The sequence below is a fragment of the Larimichthys crocea genome, chromosome XVII (assembly GCF_000972845.2).
Source record: "Larimichthys crocea isolate SSNF chromosome XVII, L_crocea_2.0, whole genome shotgun sequence".
Classification (NCBI taxonomy): domain Eukaryota; kingdom Metazoa; phylum Chordata; class Actinopteri; family Sciaenidae; genus Larimichthys; species Larimichthys crocea.
Genome location: NC_040027.1, coordinates 8,187,788 through 8,208,360, shown reverse-complemented (window position 1 = coordinate 8,208,360; position 20,573 = coordinate 8,187,788). Strand labels below are relative to the sequence as shown.

General features: G+C 44.1%; 1 protein-coding gene across 2 annotated transcripts in view; it reads right to left on the bottom strand.

Annotated features, from left to right (window-relative positions):
- Positions 1–20,573, bottom strand: part of LOC104930565 (glypican-5) — a 45,298-nt gene that overhangs the window by 17,485 nt on the left and 7,240 nt on the right. Inside the window, exons 3-9 of one of the 2 annotated variants that reach the window (XM_027289834.1) lie at positions 19,452–19,999; positions 18,027–18,209; positions 16,674–16,828; positions 16,500–16,562; positions 15,249–15,371; positions 6,878–6,998; positions 405–534 (exon numbers count right to left, since the gene is read on the bottom strand). In XM_027289834.1, the coding sequence (XP_027145635.1) occupies positions 405–534; positions 6,878–6,998; positions 15,249–15,371; positions 16,500–16,562; positions 16,674–16,828; positions 18,027–18,209; positions 19,452–19,999 (1,323 nt within the window). The remainder of the gene's footprint in view (positions 1–404; positions 535–6,877; positions 6,999–15,248; positions 15,372–16,499; positions 16,563–16,673; positions 16,829–18,026; positions 18,210–19,451; positions 20,000–20,573) is intronic. The other variant, XM_027289835.1, reaches the window with a different exon arrangement.

Below are 20,573 nucleotides of genomic sequence, written 5' to 3'. Positions count from 1 at the left end.
ATAAATGAATAATCTCCGTTTTCCGTTTTTTCTGTTTTTGGATTGACCCGGTTGTTAGTGCATCCTTTATTCTGGCCGAGGAGGAGATAATCTGCTGAGAGCAGCAGAAAGAGAGATGGAGGGAGAAAGAGAGAGCGAGAGAAGGAGGACAGTTGAATCCATCTCTCAGTACTATCCCTCCCTCTGGGCATTTCCCTGCTGGCACAAGATATGTGGAGGCTGCAGCATTTTAAAACCTCCACTGTGCCAATGAACCGCGCGTGTGTGTGTGTGGATGTATATGCTGATGTGTTATGCATGAAGTGGATCCCCTATATCTGCACAAGCAACAAGACAAGCTTTCAAGTGTGTGTGTGTGTGTGTGTGTGTGTGTGTGTGTGTGTGTGTGTGTGTGTGTGACTCACCAGATGCTTCACAGCCGTCTTCATCATCACAGTCGTCTCCGCTGCCTCTCTCTGTCTGTGCGCTCCCTCCCTCCTCTTCCTCCACCTTTCCTCTGGTTTTTCTGGCCCAGTCGAGCTCCACTAACAGCTCCTGAGTTGAACACACATGATTCACACGTGAACTTCCAAAACACACAAAAAAAATAACATTTACATTTTTTTTCCGCTAGTGGTTGTTGGTGTGTTTGTCCACACCTTTGGTCGGGACTGAAATAGGAGCTGTTGGATAAATAGCCGTGATGCTTTTTACATTTTGTCTGCACAGTTTTGACATTCATGGTCCCAGGAGGCTGAATCTTACAGACTTTGTTGATTCTGTGTTTTTCTGTAGAGCCACGATGAGGTTGACATAAAAACTACTGAATGGATTTGTCATTTCATCCTGAGGTCGCCTCGGTCTCTGCTCAGATATCTCCACATGGATGAAGTCACACCACCTCCAGCTGAACCTCTCAGAAACTGAACTGCCCCCACCAGGATGATGAGAAACTTAGAGGTTATGATCGATGACCAACTAACCTTCTCCAATCATGCCGCTTTGCACTTTACAGCATCAGAAAGATCTGACCTTACCGAACTCAACGTGCTACTCAACTCCTGACACAAGCTGTGCTCATCTCAAGACTCCTGACGGGCCTCCCAGCCTGTCCAGTGAAACCTCTTCAGATGATCCAGAACGTGGTGGCTCGCCTGCTCTACAACCAACCCAGAAGGTCACATGTTACCCCGCTGCCCATCGAGCTCCACTGGCTACCTGTAGCAGCCTGCATTAAATCCAAATCTCTAATGCTCGCCTCCAAAGTTGTCTCCGGTTCTGCACCTACCTACTTGAACATCCTCATACAGACATATGTTACCTCCTCCAATGAGCGACGCCTGGTTCTGCCACCTGTTCCACTCAGGACAATCCAGACTCTTGGTGGAACGTCCTACCAGTTCCTACCAGATCAGGAGCGTCCCGCTCTACATTTCAAAACCTCCTGAAGACCTCCAGCTCTTCAGAGAGGACCTCCTCTCCAACACTACCAACATCTGGACATGACACATCTGTCCTTTTAAGAACTGTCACAGCACTGACTGCTGCACTAAAACTTTCTTATCACACTGTACCTTGATTGTTTCCCTTCTCTGTGAGTCGCTTTGGATAAAAGCGTCAGCTAAATGACTAAAATGTAAAAATGTAGAATCACTTTGGTGACTTCTCATCCTGCATCATCATCGGATCTCATAATAATAGTGATAAGGTCAAAGGTCAGCAGTGTGGTGTGCTCTGATCAAACAAACATATTCTCACAAACAGAGTCATGCAGAAAAACAATAAAGAACGAGGAAGCGCACACAGGTCAGAGAGCAGGCTGAAGGTTAATTGAGGTCGTGAATCCATATTCTGCAGCGCTCCGTGACGTCACAGCGTGGCGTGGTGCTGTGGCGTGTTACATAATTGTGAGTCAGATATCGGGTTTTCGACTTCAATCAGCGTTTGCGGAATTTTGACGAACTCACGAGGGACGACACACGAACTTTAGTCCAAGTAAGAAACTATACAACAGTTACACACACACACACACACACACACACACACACACACAGCGACAGGAGCGTATAATTGGTTCACGGTATGATGAATGTGTATCGCGGAGAGTCAAGGTGGGTAATATATGAATTCCGGCTGAAAACAGAGATAAGGCAAACAGCCACCAGTTTCATAAAAGAAAAAAGATATATTGTGCTGACATATTATTTTATTCTATTTTCCCCTAAGATAACATTTCTATATATACACACACACACACACAGATGATGCCACTGAGATTGCAAACATCTATCGTAATGATTTATATTACCTTACACTGGTGAAATCTGTCTGGCAAATTAAATACTACAAAGGCCAAACTGAGAGTCGACTCTTTGGGGTTCGTTCTTAAAACTTCATTGCCATGCAGGGTGTGAGTATTTAGCTCCCTCGCCTAAGTTGCTTGTTGCTAGACAGCCAAAAAAATAATAATAATCCATTTTCCTTTCTGCTATTTACACTCTGCCTTGCAGATATAATCCCTTTAACACAAGATATACATCGTTGCTGTATACTTTGGTGCACAAGGGGAAACACACATTCTGACTGAGTATGCAAATAGTATACATTTTTCCTCGCTGTGTGACACTGTGCAGCAGCAGCCCTGCACATAATTATAGTCTGTGCTTTACACACAGAGCTTATAACCTGCTTTTATTTTGTGTGCATGATATTTATGACGGTATTATGTCCCTTCATATTTCAAGTAGGCGACCAAAGAGTGAAAGCTAGAACGCTACTTGGTATTTTTAACACTTTAAAAATAGCAAACGCTGTTATCGTCTCCCTGGTTTTCCCTGCTAGATGGATGCAGGTTGCATACATAAGGAGGAACATCTGGACACCGCTGTACAGTAGGTGTGTAGGGCATCCCGTGGAATCAAGGGGAACCAAGGTTATTATATGACAGCATGTCCGAAGGGACGCGGAGACAGACTAGACTCTGTGCAGTGATTCACCGTCATGTCATAAGACTGCAAATGAGGGCTGTGGGGAGGACAAAAATGCATTACAGCAATGTTTCCAAGCAGAAATGTGTTTTCTTATTCATGTGGAAAAGCCAGAATTTAAACAGAATTTGGACCATGTGGCGCTGAAACTCTCCAGTGAAACTAATAAGCGTACGAGGGAAAATTATTCATGGTGGCATCTCCAGAGCGGAGAAAAACTTCGAGTTAGAGGCCATGGCGAGGACTTTTGGTCTATCCTATTTTTTGAGGACAGGATCTCAAAGTAAAGATGCACGTAGGACCAATTATAGTGTTATTTTTTAATCATTAAGGTGCCAGTGTTTGGTTTCCCCTCATGAAATAACAGATTTTAAACCGGTGTCGTGCCAGAACCGGAGCTCAGTCTTTATATAAACGGTACAAATGTGATTTAAAATGTTTCACCTTGTAGCTGTCAGCTGTAGTGTCATATCTCAGACAGATATGATGGTTTCTATGCTGCTTTATTTCCTGAAATCATCCCTTTGAACAAAGTGAGGATTAACTGCAGGTTGAGCTGATGGAAGACTGAAGAAAGACTGAAGGAAGACTGAAAGAAGACTCAAGAAAGACTGAAAGAAAAACTGAAAGAAAAACTGAAAGAAGACTGATGGAAGACTGAAAGAAGACTGAAAGGAAAAACTGAAAGAAAAACTGAAAGAAGACTGAAAGAAGACTGATGGAAGACTGAAAGAAGACTGATGGAAGACTGAAAGAAGACTGATGGAAGACTGAAAGAAGACTGATGGAAGACTGAAGGAAGACTGAAAGAAGACTGAAAGAAGACTGAAGAAAGACTGAAGGAAGACTGAAGGAAGACTGACAGAAGACTGAAGAAAGACTGACGGAAGACTGAAGGAAGACTGACGGAAGGACTGATGGAAGACTGAAGAAAGACTGATGGAAGACTGAAAGAAGACTGAAGGAAGACTGAAGGAAGACCGCCGGAAGACTGAAGGAAGACTGAAAGAAGACTGAAAGAAGACTGAAGGAAGACTGAAGGAAGACTGAAGGAAGACTGAAAGAAGACTGAAAGAAGATGGAAGAAAGACTGAAAGAAGACTGAAGGAAGACTGAAAGAAGACTGACTGAAGACTGAAGAAAGACTGAAAGAAGACTGAAAGAAGACTGACGGAAGACTGAAGAAAGACTGAAGGAAGACTGAAGGAAGACTGAAAGAAGACTGACGGAAGACTGAAAGAAGACTGAAGGAAGACTGAAGGAAGACTGAAAGAAGACTGAAGAAAGACTGAAAGAAGACTGATGGAAGACTGATGGAAGACTGAAGGAAGACTGAATGAAGACTGAAAGAAGACGGACGGAAGACTGAAGGAAGACTGAAAGAAGACCAGTGATGGGAATAACAGCGCTATAAATAATGGCGTTAGTAACAGTAATCTAATTGATTACTCTTCCCATCATCATACTTTCCAAAGTAACTAGTTACTTTTATCATTTGTAACTCAGTAACTACTTTAGTTTCTTTCTGGGCGAAGTAACTAGTAACCGTAACTAGTTACTTCTTTGGAGTAACTTGCCCAACACTGAGGAAGACTGAAAGAAGACGAGTCTCCAGCTGATGAAATCATTAAAATTCCACAGATGCTTCTTTGTCCTGTTTTATATTGAGCTCCTCCTCTCGGCCTCGCTGTGTAAATGGCAACATGACAGGCATGAATAATTATTCATACATGAAGCGCATTAATGCTTCAGATGAATGGCTTCCCCCCGCAGAGGAAGCACTAACATGAAAAGAGGCTCAGCTCGGGCCGTGGATTTCCAAAAGGTGACTCTCTAAACTGTGCACTCACACAGTGTGGGTGTGTTTGTTTGCAGTGCAGATGTGCCGCGTTATATCTGACTTTTCCCTTCATGCTGTGGCCTGTTAGCATTTAACACCATGCAGCTATCTGGCATATCTCACAAGCCTGAAGATCTAAGTGTGTGTGCGAGAAGCCTCAGGATGGATGGATCCAACGCTCTTTAAATCACAGACTAACAGGACACGTCGGAGTTACACAGAATTAATAAGGCGAGGAGGTGGATCTCAAACATAAATGATTACACGGTGCGTGCTCGGTGTGTGTTTGTGTATATGACAGAGAGGAGGGGGTGATGCTGACTTGGCGTTTCCTTCCATGTAAATGCAGCGTGATTAATGGACTCGCCGCCAAAATTAGACGGAGCGCAAAAAAAGCTTTGACAGCAAAAAAACAGAAAAATAAACCTGTGATTTACATGAATATTCCAAAATTTATGATTTCGTTAGCCAGGCTGCTCGGACTGTGAGGGTGGGGTGGGGTGGAGCCAGTGTCGTGCCAGAACAGGAGCTGGGCTACCAGAAATATAACTCTGGAAGGAAGCTAAGAAGAGAAAAGGAGAGAGTGAGCGAGCAAGAAGCCGCCGGACAAGAGTAAATGTGGGACTGACTTTTAGTGGTTGGTGAGAGCTTGGTGAAATAAAAGGCTGAAAGACAGACGCCGAGCTGGGCTGACTGCTGCTGGACTAGTCACTGATATCAGCTGCTGCCACATGGTCTTCGGTTCAGATAATGAATCATCATCATGAATAACCGTTGCTGTATCATTTTATGTGATCATCATTTGTACGTTTTTATGAATCATCCATGCAAATCATATTGTCGTATTGCTTCGCTGTCCAGAGCTTTCAAAGTGCTCCATAAATCAGGTTTAATTGTTGAATGCATTAATTTATTACTGCGTGCTATTATCCACATTTCTTCAGAGTGCTGACATTTAAGTTTATTGGATAAAGCAGTGCTTCACACACGAGGTGATAATGGATGATTGAGAGCCAGATGTTCGTCACACCAACAGGTTGAACTTAATGTTTCACTGTGATAATAACCAGACAAAGATCAAACTCACAATAGCATCATTATTTGAGCATGCATATGAATGATCCATCCGTTACGGGCAAGAAGCAGCATTCCTGCAGAATGCTAACCACCTTCATACATCATGGTGACTACAGAAGATGTTAACCATCTGTGGAAGAACCACCCACAGATCATGTTGCTTAATCTGACTCTATCTACATCGAAGTTCTTCAAAATACAGATTTACACCAGAGGGCAGCTCCTAGTCTGCGTAGTGGGGTCACACCTTAATGTAGCTCATGATACGTGCCGTTAAATGTTCAGTAATGTTCCTGAACTGTTCCTATATTCCCATCATCGACCTGTGAAGTGATCAGACGCCTAACCTGCTGCGACTGGACTTTGGCGAAGACGAGTGAGGACGGCAAAAGGTTGATAACGAAACCACCGTTTGAGCAGTACATAGGACTTGTGCTTTGATGCTATGAACCGGTGCTAAGCTGCACTCTCCTGGTTGGTAGATGTTTACAGATGTTAACACACACTTTATTGTGTGAGCCCTGGGAAATGTCCATGTCAGACATGTCAGCGCTGGAATGCCGAAGACACGTCACAAAGTTCTTGTTGATGCCACGCTGATATTTTATCCTGATGATGGGTTACAGTTGGATCAGTTGCAACACCCGAGCTTTACCTCACCCAAGCCTTCGAGGCACACGCGGGACCGTTCTGGACTACTTATTATGTGAACTAGAAAACTAGAATGCCGAAGATACGTTACAGAGTTCGTGTTGATGCAGCACTGATATTTTAGCTCGACGAATGACGCCACAAGAAAGAAATCTCATGTGAAATCTCCAAAATGGAAAATTTCTCTAATGGTAACGAATAAATCCAGTAAGAGGACGAAGAGGAACATTTTGTCTGATGGTGGTGCAAGAAGAAACGATGGGAGTCATCCTCTGGGAGCTTTTCAGAGTTAACAGACATGGATGGGGATATTTAAGACGTCTTATAAAAACTGTGTGTGTACCTGTGTTAGCTGCTCCAGCCTCAGTTTCGCCCCCTTCAGGACAGGATCTGTATTACGGACAGTCATCTCCGGGTTCTCCCTCTGGGCTTTTAAAGTGCTGCCAACCACACGACCTGCATAACTATAGAAAGAGAGAAGAAGAAGAGAGACATGCAGTACTTTCTGTCCCAGTTCTGAGTGTGTATATGTGTGTGTGTGTGTGTGTGTGTGTGTGTGTGTGTGTGTGTGTGTGTGAGTGTTGCTCTCCTGCCCCAGTTTTCCCACAGTCACTATACCAGTGTGTTCTGTCAGTGTGGTGATTCACACACACTCTCCCACACACACACATTGTAAAATTTGTTTACTCCTGGCAAAAAAACAAAGACACACAGTCTTCAGAGTCACTCGAGACTTTCAGCTTTGGTGACATGAGTTCATCTCCTGGCAGACGGCTCTTAAATCTTAACCACCTCGTTGAAGTCATCGAGATTTTTATCAAAACAGGTTTTTACCAGAGTCATTCCACGTAGGATAAATCATTGAGATCTCACAAAAGGTGCAACACGCCGCGAATAATTCAAAAAAACCCTCAAGCACAGTTTAAAGATGAGATGTGGTGAGGCTTAATGCTGTGAAGCAGCGAGAGATCTGCAAGATTTTCACATGATTTCTCTGCCGCAGACAAATTTCAAGCCTTTTGTCGCGAGGTGGTGATAAAAAAAGTCTATTCTGATAAAATCAAACATGTTTCATTTTATCAGAGCTTTTTAGTCTCTACTCAGTGTCAACAACCAGTCGGTGCGCTCTCTCTAGCACCATCAGGAATAACTGGCTACATACAGGACTCCGGGGTCGGTTCTCTTGGACTGTAGTGAGCTGTGGAGTGAGCGAAAGGTCTCTGACATGTCCTCGAAATGCTCACAGAGAGGCAGCTGAGGGCAAAAGCTCCTTTTTGCTTCTCTTTCATCGTTCAACACTTTTTCTTCTTATAGATTTCTACCAGGTGCATGATGGGAAACTGTTGTAGTCTTGTAAATAGTGACCTGATGAAATCCTCAGTCTTTGTAAAATATTAAAAACTCTGTGAAAAACTGTCTTTACACGTGAGAGGCTGTTCGTTAACTCTCTCTAGAGTTTTACCTCTCTACAGGTCTATGACCTATTTATTCTATTAACTATTTTTAGACTAAATGTTATTTTAAATGTTTCTTTTTCTGCATTTATGTCCAGATAGGAACTTCTCACTGAAGGAGAGTTCATAACTAAGTTTGGTCCCTGATCATCTCTTCAGTGGACTACAAGCTGCAAGTTTCCCATCATTTTATCTCTGTGTCGTGGTGACAGTGGGTGGATGAAGTGAGAGAAAAGCAAAAGAGAAGAATCAACAGTTCATGACTCATATTTTTTTTTTCCAAGTTCCAAACCAGCTTTGCTGGCTAATACAATTAGCCACCAACTCAGTAACCGCGGAGTCCACACCCTTGAAACACAAACACACTCTATGGCAACAGGGGAAGAAGAAGATTGTGGGAACCAGAGAGAAGCTCCGCGGTGACGTCAGCTGAATATAAAATGACTAACGCCAAGAGATGGTGAGATGGTGGTGGAGACCCCGGCCTGTGGAGCCATGCTAACCCTGCTGGTCTGAGACTTTAGTGTGACGCATGAAGCCTCCAAAAGTTTTATTCAACATTCACAAACCCAACTTCAGCTTTGTCTGGTTCCTTTTGTGTTTTGGTGTTTGTACAACCAACTGAATACCCATCGCCTCACCCTCCCCTTTCAATGGACACACTGGACCCCGAAAGCCTGACATCAGCAATCTACAGTGGGATAACAAGCCTCACAGAGGTACTGTCTGACATTTTTTAATCCAGCTTTCGGCAAAATTCACATAAAATATTCAGCTAATCGCTGGAACATCAACACATCAAGTGCTGCATGTTTAATTTAGGAGATGATGAGGCTTCAGATGCTCACGTTAGAGAGGCGAAAATAATGTGATGCAGCAGAGAAAAATAAACATGAATATAATCAACAGAAACAGAACTAAATGAAATAAATTAAACATTTTACTGTTGACAATTTGAACCTCCAGTAGCCTGGAGTGGATATGAACAATTAGTTTTGCTCTCATGCTCCATGATGAGATGCTTCACTATAATTCTGGTGGATTACTGAAGAGAAACTGCACTGTAGATGGAAAAGAGCAGCTGATGAAGGTCTGTGTGACTCTGTAGTGTACTCAGAGGGGCACGGACTTCCTGCAGTGGGTGTCTCATGCGTAGCTTTTGATTTCTAGATCAGCGTCAGATACTGTATGCGGTGCTCGGCAGGTTTACCGTACGTGATCAGGCCGTATTGTGCTTTAATCAAACATCTCAAACTAACTGTGTTTACATTCCTTCATCTGCTGCATGATAAGAGCCAAAGTGGGACGGACCACGTCGTCTGGAAGAAGGTGAGGATTTGCTTCCTACTGACAAGCATGCACGAGTATCGTGTGAGCTGAAGTAGTGAGTTTGTTAGTGGGTGGGACATTTACACTCCTCAGATCCTTTTATCTGACCAGAGGAAGTCAGCTACGCCGCCGAGTGAGCCTCATAAACCCCTAAAGTTAGCTGGCTGCCCTGCTTACTCCATGAGACAGACCTTATGTATTGCTACAAGGAGCGTTTCAAACACTATCACCATGGAAACTACTTACACACTGATTACAAAGATGCAGCAAATGAACAAAGTGCATCCTATATAATGTCTGTAAGAGTTTAAATCTGCCCTGACTGGGCTGACTGTCTGTTAACGTCTGGGAAGTGTGGTAGATAAAAACAGGATATGATGGTACATGTACTAACATGTGTGCAACACATTGATTGAGAATCCCCCCTCCCTCCCACGCTCACTGATTTATAAAAATTCATGTCAGTGGAAAGAGCAGAATATGACAGCGAAGCTGAGGGGGAAGATGGAGGGGTGAGGAGGGAGGATGAAAAAAAAAAAGAGCTCAATTAAAAACCACAGACTGCTCCCGGGGGGAAATCCCGAGATTCCTCAGACTCCAGCAAAGATTTGGGGGGGATCAGTTTTAACGCTGCACATCCAATGAATCCGCTACACATGCACGACTGTCGACACCTCACACACATTCTGGCATAACCATGTTTCCCTTAATCTTTGTTAAAGCTCGGAATGTGTCTTCATTAGTAACAATGAAGCTAAGAGTGACAGCCAATGGATTTGACCTTACGCTGCTCTGTCACCACAGCTAAACAAAGAAGCTAACTCAAATAAATAGACAGACACAAACAGAGGAAGGAAGATACAAAATAATTAACATCATTATTTAAAGCGTGACAGGCATGCACAAGTCCATTATTATCTATAGTTGAGGAGTCACAGAGCGTGTTTAAGTGGCAGATCAAGCAGATTAAGTGCAGATCGTTTCATAAGACCACCGGCAATAAAGCCGTTTCTTCTAAAGTGTTGAAAGACGAATATCAGAGGGCGGTTTTCCAACAAGACAGTTGGAGATAAATCAGCAGCGAGGGGTTACTGTGTCTCAGTGAAGGACGACCAACCAAATCATGAAAAATGCAGTGGTGGGCATTGTAATTATCTCCAGTAATGAATTCAAGAGCTTAATAGTAAATTAAGTCGAAGGGAACAAAGGTGGAGGCAGCAGCACGTTAGAGAAATGAGAAGAAATAACAACTTCAACAAGGGAAATTCTGTATGTACACAGACAGAAACGGAAGTTATTATAACATGTCTCTTCATATTGAGTACTGAGTATACTCATGAAGTACCTTTGTGGGTAAAAGTATCTTAAAGCTGATTAAAGAGGAGTTGTAATCTCTCTCACAGTATAATAGTGTATCGTCTGCATATAGATGTATCTGACGATCAAACATTAAAGAAATCTCAGGGCTTAAAAAACCCTTTTGCTAAATCTATAAATATACAGGACAGTATTCCTAATGTAGATGTGTGATGGGGGTTGCATTGACTCTGAAAGCAGATTGACGTGGAGGCTCCGTGAGGAAAGCCTTCAGCTGTTATTGATTAGCAATTCCAGGATAATTGACAGGTAGGACAACCTGCAAATTGGATGATAGTTAGCGGGGTCGCTGCAATCTCCAGCGCAAATGTAAGTGGACGACATGATCCAATTCCCATGACTATGACTGTGCAAGACGTAATGTAAAGATCAGTTATTAATGGGATATGCTCTGTAATATAAAAGGAAGAAGAAGATGTTTCACCTATCAGCCGTCTGAGGCTGTGAAGGTTACACAGACTCGTGTGAATCTCTCTGTTATTTGCAGGAGGAGACATGTTTACAACAGGCTGCCAGCTGCAGCTAAACATCTGTTCAAAGTTTTATTTTCACATAATGCTTAACAGAAACAGGCCGACTGAGGATGGAAGTGAAGAGCTTGTGGCTTTGTGTTTTTATTTGATCGCACTTCAGGATTGTCAAGTTGATTTAAAACGAGCAGTTCTGCAGAAAGGCAGAGGGAGTGATCGCTGTCATTGATTGCAGCTTTTGTCTCTTTCATCAACGAAATGACGCGCGGAGACGCTGATGAACGTTACTGAGGCCACAGACACAGACATGCAGACATGGAGGAAGGTATCCATCTGCACACCTGAAGCACTCTCTCTTGTCCGGTACATGCAAGATGTCAGCGCTGTGAATGAGCTGCTGGCTACATGTCAGGATTCTCTGTCTGTTTGACACCAGATGATAATATTGCAGAAAGTGTGCTGCAGGTGATACACACACACACACTCACACACACACACAGAGGCGTGACTTTGAGTGACACTTAATAAGATCTGGAGAACGTCAGGCATAAATCACCGGCACCGTGATGACAAAGCTGCTCTGCTGTTGCCCTCGGTTACTGCACGGTTGTTAACAGCAACACACACACAGGGATCCATTATTCGGTGTTATCTTCACGGCGAACGCTTAAAGAGTCTGTGGCGTGCGCACACACACACACACACACACACACACACACACACACATGCACACACACGCTCACAAAAAAACAGTGAAAATGAAATTACCTGCGATAGCGATCTGATCTGTGTAATTATGAGAGTCACAACCTCAATTGTAAATCTCGCTGCATTCCTGTGGAGTCATTTACATAGCTCTGTTACACACACACACACACACACACACACACATTCAATACAGACACCTGAGGCTAATACCTGCGCCTCTTGTACCAGATGCTGAAGCGATACGCTGTGGTTTGGAAAAATGACACTTTGTCTCACTTTCTCTATCATCCTTCATATTCCCGTTCATCCCCTGCAGACAATTATTTCTCTGTGTTTCTCCCACCAACCTCTGTGAAGCATTAATGACAGATATTAAACACATGCAATAAAAAAAAGGCACAAATACATCAACACACACACACACACACACACACACACACACACACACACGGGTGTGGCAGGTTTTCAGCAGTGGAAGCAGACTGAGCTTAGTTAGAAGATGCTTCCCTCTCCTGGTGAGAATCAGCTGTTGCAGCTCCAAACAGCAACGTTCAGTGAGCATGAACGGCTGCAAGACGACGTCAAACTGAAACTGTTGAGAATGTTTCAGCACAATTACACAACATGACCTCGTCCTCACTCCGAAGTTCTTCTTTACAGTCAGTCAAACAAAGGTTGGGAGACTTTATCAGCGTGTCACACACATCTCTGATTTAAATCAAGCTGAGGACAAAAGCTACAAATGAAATCCAGAGACATTCACAGAGAAAGAGAGAGAGAGATGTAAATTAGCTGCAGATGGAGGCTGTGACATTAAGAGGATGGAGAGGATGGAGAGGAAGCTGCTCGGCACAGCTGCGACTTTAAATGTCATTGAAACATCATGAAAGACGGATATATTGAGATTTAGGGACACTGCGTCTGTAATATGACAGAAGACCACACGAGGCGGTGCAGATGGTGTGGATTGTATTTGTAGTAGTTATTGTAAAATAAGATTATTTGTGTGTATGATTCTTGCAGCATCGTACCTGCTACATGATGAATGTGTATGTATATTTACTTTCTGCCTGGACTCGATTGGCCACGAGTGATTGGAGCGCAGTCTTCTGCCAATCGGGTCGTGCCATCAGTTTTTATATGGCCCGCTCTGGGCTGGCAGCTGATCGTCGTGTTTACTCATGGGTGTCCAAATTACTCACTGGCAGTTGTATCCTGAGACTTTGACCTCAAGATTATAGTTATTATTATTTATTCACACATTTCTCTCACTTGTTTTCAAGTGAAATTTAAGTAATACCGCCTTAAATAACACCTTAAAATAATTGTTTTTGATTGTTTGGTTCAAAAGATTTAAGATGCTCTTAGGCGTGTGTGTGTGTGTGTGTGTGTGTGTGTGTGTGTGTGTGTGTGTGTGTGTGTGTGTTTCTCTCACATACACACACTCTCTCCAGCACAGACATTTGTAAGTGAAGTGGGTCAGAGGGCGGAGGACATGAATGGAGGTCTGAATAGGAGGATGGAGAGATGAATGGATGGTCGGATGCAAAAAAGAGAGAGAGAGAGAGAAGAAGAAGATGTAAAGAGGTCAGAGAGGCACAGACTGGCTGAACTCCAGCACAGGCTGAGTGTGACATCTCTTCTGTTCTACAAAGTAAAACTTCAGCCGGAGGAGATCTGAATGTTTCATGAGCTGTCACAGAATCACCTGGTTTAAGGTGGACTGGATAAAATCACCTGAGTTTAGACATGGAAGGACATTCGACTTGTAAACACACTTCACTTTAACAGCTCTGATAAATCAGCCATTTGTTAAACTACAACTTTTCTTTATCTTAAATATCTTATATATATTATATAATATAAAATCTTGAAATGTTGAACATTATGACGACCTATACAACATATCATATATCAATCATCAGCTCATGTCGTGTCATAAAAAGACATTTCACTCATTTTACTTGTGATTTTCTTACATAATAATCACTGACGATGCAGCACACATTTTTTTAAATGCATGAAAATACATCACACGTTACTCAACACCACCAGTGAAACGTTGTGATGAAGCGTGCATTATTACAGATGCATCAATGTGGACTTCACTTCACTGAACACAGACAACGATCATCTAAAGCACATCAATGCTGAACTGTTGCTTTACTTCAAATATTCGCAGAGAGCTATTAAATACAAAGTTTACAGACCTTCACTGTCACACTGACAAAGTGTGTGTGTGTGTGTGTGTGTGTGTGTGTGTGTGTGTGGTGTTTGTTTGTGTAGGACGTCCTTGAAAGGCTACATAGTCTGTTTCATACGGTTGATAGACCATTAATGGAAAAACCTTCTCCATCACAGCAACTGTTTCCCCACTGAGACGGACAGAACTGATTGTGTGTGTGTGTGTGTGTGTGTGTGTGTGTGTGTGTGTGTGCGCGCGAGTGTGTGTGTGCACAAATGTGTGTGTGTGTGTTGAGATAGGCCCGTGTGCAGTGAGATGTCAGATGAGCACAATCATCCCGTATTCTGTGTGTATTGCATGGTGCGTGTTGGTATGCGTGTGTTTGAGTGCATTTGTGTGTGTCCGTATGTGTGTGTGTGTGTGTGTGTGTGTGCGTGTGTGTGTGTCCATTTGTCTTGTTACCAGTTTAAGCTGCCAATGTAATCACCATGAGAAAGACTCTGGAAACGAACTCTCTAACCTTCACAACCCTGTCACCCCACCCACCCTGGCAACTATTAGGAGCCACACACACACACACAGACACACACACACACACACACACACACACACACACCCTGCTCCCTTTTTCTTATTTAAAAATAATCCGACTCATAGTTAGACCCGGTCCACCTGAGTGACGCTCTCATTGCTGACACATAATATTCATAAAGTTCCAGATAAATCAAAGATTGATGCCAGGCTTACGTACAAGTGACAAAAACATGATTTACATCAGTGAAGTGCTGCTGAGCATTTAGTATCTGCTGCTTTGTCACTTAACACTGAGTGGTGATCAGACGTGACAGAAAACTGGGACGAATATTCCCTCTATTGTAAATCAACACTGCTGCGAGATACTGTAGCTTCTGGACATGTGGCGGCGCAGAGAGGAATACTAAATATTGTAGCAACACTCGAGTCATCGAGGGACAAACTGATGCACCAACTTGGATTGTCATGGCCACACGATTTCTTCTTCTCTCATGTACTTATGTTGCTCATACACACACTGTCTGTTGCTTCAGCTTTGTCCCAAAATATCACGTACAAAGCTGAAATCTGCCTCACTCGAGCCGTCGCCCAGAACCACAGAGCCAAAAAGTTCTACATGCTTGGTGTACGAAGTGTAAATGCAACGAACACACACACCTCTCTACGACGTCTTGGCCGCTCCAGCACGTGTGCTGCTCGACCGCCATCTCGCTTTCGCAAAGCATCTCCGGCAGCTCTGAGAAAAACCACTGGTACCGCTGGATCGAGCCCTCGAACTCCCTGAAAGAGAGAGAGAGAGAGAGCTGAACGAGTAGGACCGCTGGACCGCATGCTTTTATTTGTTTCAACTTAGACCTGTCATGTTCGATTCCCTGTGAAATCCCTCCTGATAGACTCTGACTTGAAGTTACTGGAAGAGAAGCTCAAAGCACTTTTGATAATGGCTGCATAATGAAAATCTGATATGAAGGTTTTCATTTAACGAGCTGTCTGATCTCAAGCCTCACGCTTAGGAAATGACTTTATGCTTCAGGAAGAACAACAGATTCAATTAGAACGTCTAACTGGAGTTTAGGTGCGTGCTCATGGTGGGACTGTTGCAAAACAGCATGAAACAGTTCACTACACACATTCAGACTGAGAAAAACATTAAAAGCAACTTTAAAAAGGAGTTTTTCTGTCAGAGATTTGAATGTTGGGAGGTCGGTACAGTCACGGATGTGTTTAGGGAGAGAGTTCCAGAGGGAGGAGGGCAGCTACAGTACAGAGGAGGCTCCAGGTGCGGTGCTCAGTCCTGGGTGGTGGTGGAGTCAGGAGGTCAGCGTCAGGAGGACGGATTGTGGCGATGGAGCAAGTCAGTGAGGTAGGAAGGGGTCTGGTTATGGAGGGGTTTGAACTGAATGAGGAGGTGGAGGTTCTGGAGGACACGGGTGACGTGGTCATGGGTGTTGGTGAGCAGACGTGCAGCAGAGTTTTGGATGATGTGCTGTAGAGGATGCTGTTGCAGTCAGTTCTGGAGGGGATGAAGGTTTCTGCAGAACTTTTCTGTCCTAATATTTGCACATTACTCTGACTGACACAAATCTCACACATTGGACAAAGTCTTCTTTGACTCCTTATTGAGAGCTAATGAATGTTTGTACAGATTTAAGATGAATTTATTGACTTTTATTGTCTTATTTATTTATCTGTATTGCTTTTATAGCCTTTACTCTCATTTATTTTTTTGTATTGTCATGTTTGTTTAATGCCTGTTGCTTTCATCTTTTATTGTCGTCTCCTTAACATGTTCTTAAATCTTAATTTTACAAACTCTGTTTTAAAAGGTGCCGTAGAAATATTAGTTATTATGTAACTTATTAAATATAAGTTATTATTATTAAGTGCAACTGACGGAGATACATTTACCTTGACAGTTTTTTCAGGCTGCGACTCTTGTCTCCTCTGGAGCCTCTGGGAAGGAATGACCTGCTGACACACACACACACACACACACACACACACACACACATATGTTTGAACATCTTCTGCTATGGCTGAAGGTCACATGTTCATACATTTCATCAGACGTTTGTAACTCACCTCCGGGATTTCGCCGAGGGAGACGACGTCACAGGTGACCTCTGCGAGGTGACGGATGCAGCCGGGCTCACGGAGGACGGAGCTTGAGACGTGGTGGTTGGATTTGCGCTCGGCGTCATGGGACCAGCCGCCTGGGGTCCACAAACCTTCTCTACCTGAGGAGGAGACAGGCTGCAGGGTTTTTGGAGAGGCTAATGATGTGGTTTACAGTTTACACAAGAACTCCTTCATCAGAAACTGGATGTTTGAACTGCAGAATGTCTGTGCAGTCTGCCTCTCATAGCATAGTAAATATAAGGGGATATATATATTCATACTATGATTCCGAAAATGTTGGGACGCCGTGACAGAAGACCTGCCACAAAACTCAAATAAACTTCACTGTTTTCTCTAGATATAAACTCATTTATTTACATTTTACGGCATCCAAACATCTTTTAGAATTCTTAATCTCTGAATAACGATGCACAATTAATTGTACAAGAGCTATGTGTTTATATTTGTCTTAGATATTCATAGTCATACCTCTTTCTGTTCTGTGCTGTAAAGCAAAACACACACACACATTCTCCTCTCCTTCTTCTTACTGCGGTCTTAAAATTCATGTCTTAATCACCTATTAACACATCAAAGGGTCAGGGGTGATGTGTCTAATGAATGAGAAGCTTGATCAAATATTCAATTAAGTGCTATTTTCTTATTAGTCACAATTAGCAGTGTGATTATGCTTGTATGTGTGTGTGTGTGTGTGTTTGTTTACCACTCAGGAATCTACTCTACTAAGTCCACAATGTTCTCTCAAAGTTGGATGGCTACTCTGTTTCTTCCCCCAGCAGTGTGTGTGTGTGTGTGTGTGTGTGTGTGTGTGTGTGTGTGTGTGTGTGTGTGCCGTCTTGTTTGTCCAGAGATTAGCCACAGAAACTTTCTCATCACTCAGAAAACAAGCTGCATTCTGGGTATCGGTTGTCCCGCCAACCACAGTCTTTGTCTGGCACTGGATCTGTATTCACACTCGCACACACACTCGCTCGCTCACACACGCACACACACACACACACAGACTGAGGGGAACCCCTGATTCTCTGAAGAATGGAGGCTGTTTTTAGCCCATCGAGGTACAAGGCTTTCTGTGAGGAGGAGATCCAACTGCCAGGCTGAAAGAAAACCCACGGCCTTCCTCCCTCTGTGTCCAACATTCAAATGACTTTATTATTGGGACGTATGAGTAAGGATGCTTTAGCAATCTGTTACTGATCCCGTTTCAGAGAGACATCTCCAAACTCCTTCTCTAAAATTTAAATCAGAGCACAAAGCAGGCCGTCCTCCTCCGTCCCCATCATGCCCTCTGCTTACTGTGGCTGTAATGCGTGGCCCGTGCAGCTGAGCGTGCAGTATGGCGTCGTTCACGTAGTTTCGGACCGCCAGCAGAGCTAACTCCATGCTGTTGTGGTTGCTGCTGGTCGCTAAAGTCGCAGCCAGACGTTGCAGCAACACCACCAAACTCCCCCAGGGGGCGCCGAGCTCTGAAACGCCCATCTGGAAGAAGAGAAAAGAAATGAGCGAGGCGCCAAGAGGAGCAAAGACATATTTTAATCTTACGTGTTGAACAGCTGGTAGATGAGCTTATATATTAAACTTCACAATCAATCAGTGACAAATTGACCGTGACACTTGGACAACAAACGGAGAGACGAGCCAATGATTGAGACGACTGGCACTTTCTCATGACGGGTGAGCCAAGGAAGCATTTTCCATAAACCCTGCTGCCGTCTGTCACGGAGAGGCTGTTCCTTCCTGTCCCTCTTGACTTTGCTGTGTGTGTGTGTGTGTGTGTGTGTGTGTGTGTGTGTGTGTTCTTTGCCTGAGGAGGATAAACATGATGGGAGTTGTTTTTCCATCACACTTTTCTTCCCTTCCAAGAAAGTCTCAAGCGGGATGAACATGCCATCTTCCGGCTTTGTGCTATGAAGCCTCCGTGTTGCGTGTGCCGGTAAAGCTGTCCGCCGTGTCTTCGGAGTGGGCCAGTAATATGCTCAGAGGACGCTGCCAGTTCTTTTGGCGACGCGCTTGTTATTTGTCGAAACTTAATGTGGGGATGATTTATCGATTCAGCAACGTGACAGATACGATGAGCTTCCTCATGCGTCTAAATCAGTGTCAGCTCCAATACACACACACTCAAGCTGAATATAACATGACGTGACAATCTCCAAAATGATAAATCTGAAAGCATCTTTCATGATTTACATTTGCAAAACGGCAAGATATGTCTAAAATCATTCACGTTGGAAGTGGCTGGAGGTCAATCTAAAGGAACACAGCGATTTTGGGACATATGCCACGCAACATTCTGTAATTCTTCTGCCTTATATTAACATCTTCACTCTCCCCGACACTAATTTGGTAACTACAATGCATGAAAAGCTGTTTAGCAACAAGTCAAAGCTTTCTGTCACCAGGAGTTGAGGTTGAAAAGTAAGTTAACATTTGCAATCTGTGCTGCCTCAAAGGGAGTGTCGGGACTGCCGGGATGTGGAGGTTTTCAGGTCCGGAGAGATGTGGAGGCAACCATGGGGAATGCTAACAGGAAGCAGAGTGAATGTCGTGCCAGAACCTGAGCTGGGTGAGCGGGAAACGTAACTCTGGAGATGGCAGAGGATAAGAGACGGAAGAGGATGTTAAGGGAGGGAGCTAAGAAAGAGACGAGAGTAAATCTGGGACTGACTTTTAGTCGTTGGAGGGAGCGTCGAGATGTTTGTACAATATGACTTCACTTACCAGACATCCTCTCATGACGTTGACACACAGTCCGGTACAGGGCCGTATCAGCGTCAGCCCTCTGCAGTGCGAACAGTACTGCATCCTCACCAAGCCACGTCCGCACTCTCGAGATAACGTGGCCTTCTCGGTCGCGTTCACGACCTCTCCGGCCAGCCTGAGCAGTCGACTCAGCGCTCGCCCCGCCCTCAGAGCGCGGGACAAGCTGCTGACCAGAAGGCGAGGATGAGGTCCGAACGGGCTGACGTCCTGCCGCGTCATCCGCAGGCAGTCGTCGTGATTTGTGGAGGGGGAGGAGGAGGATTGGGGTGACGTGTGGCCGATCCCAGGGTTGAGCAGGCGGCGGTAGACCAATGGGAAAAGGTCGTTGTAGAAGCAACGCACGCTGTGGTCCAGTGAGGAATTCGAGTCTCCGGAAAGGTGGCGTTCGATGCCGCTGAACAACTGAAGCACAAGGGGGCGACAGTCGGACGCCAGAGCGGAGTAGGCGCTGTCGAACAGAGTGCCGGTCAAGTTGGACGTGAAGGACACGAGTGATTCGAAGGTCTCTGGAAACAAGAGAGGAGACGTAGTTATTGGGATTCATCCTCTGGGAACCATGAATGTCAGAGTTAATGGGAATGCTTCCACAAACTGGACCAGTGATGGATGCCCTGAAGGTCACTACCAAAGACAACCAAAAGTTCTCAGCTGTAAATTTAGGAACACCAGGGCCGAACCATAACAAAGCAGGGCTAAACCGGACTCTTAGGGTTCAGAATCTTGATCCAGTACCAGGGACGTCACTAGGTTTAAGAAACTGGGGTGGCTTAGCCCATAGAGGAGAAAAGTTATTGCACGCTATGCGCGCGCCGAAAAATTTTTCAGAGCACCAATTAAAGCTTTGTCAATCAATTGATAAATCTAAGACGATGACGCCTCCATACACCTTCAGCTGCTTTACCAGCTAAACAACACCAGTTAAATTGTGCTAAAATACAAATAAAAACAATTGCAGGTGCCATACATACCTGCACAAAATGAAGAGGGCAAGTGTTTCATAACTTATCATCATGGAAACATTATACAGGAGAAGACTGTTCTCTAACCACCACCCTAGACTTACCAACATCTTCATAAACC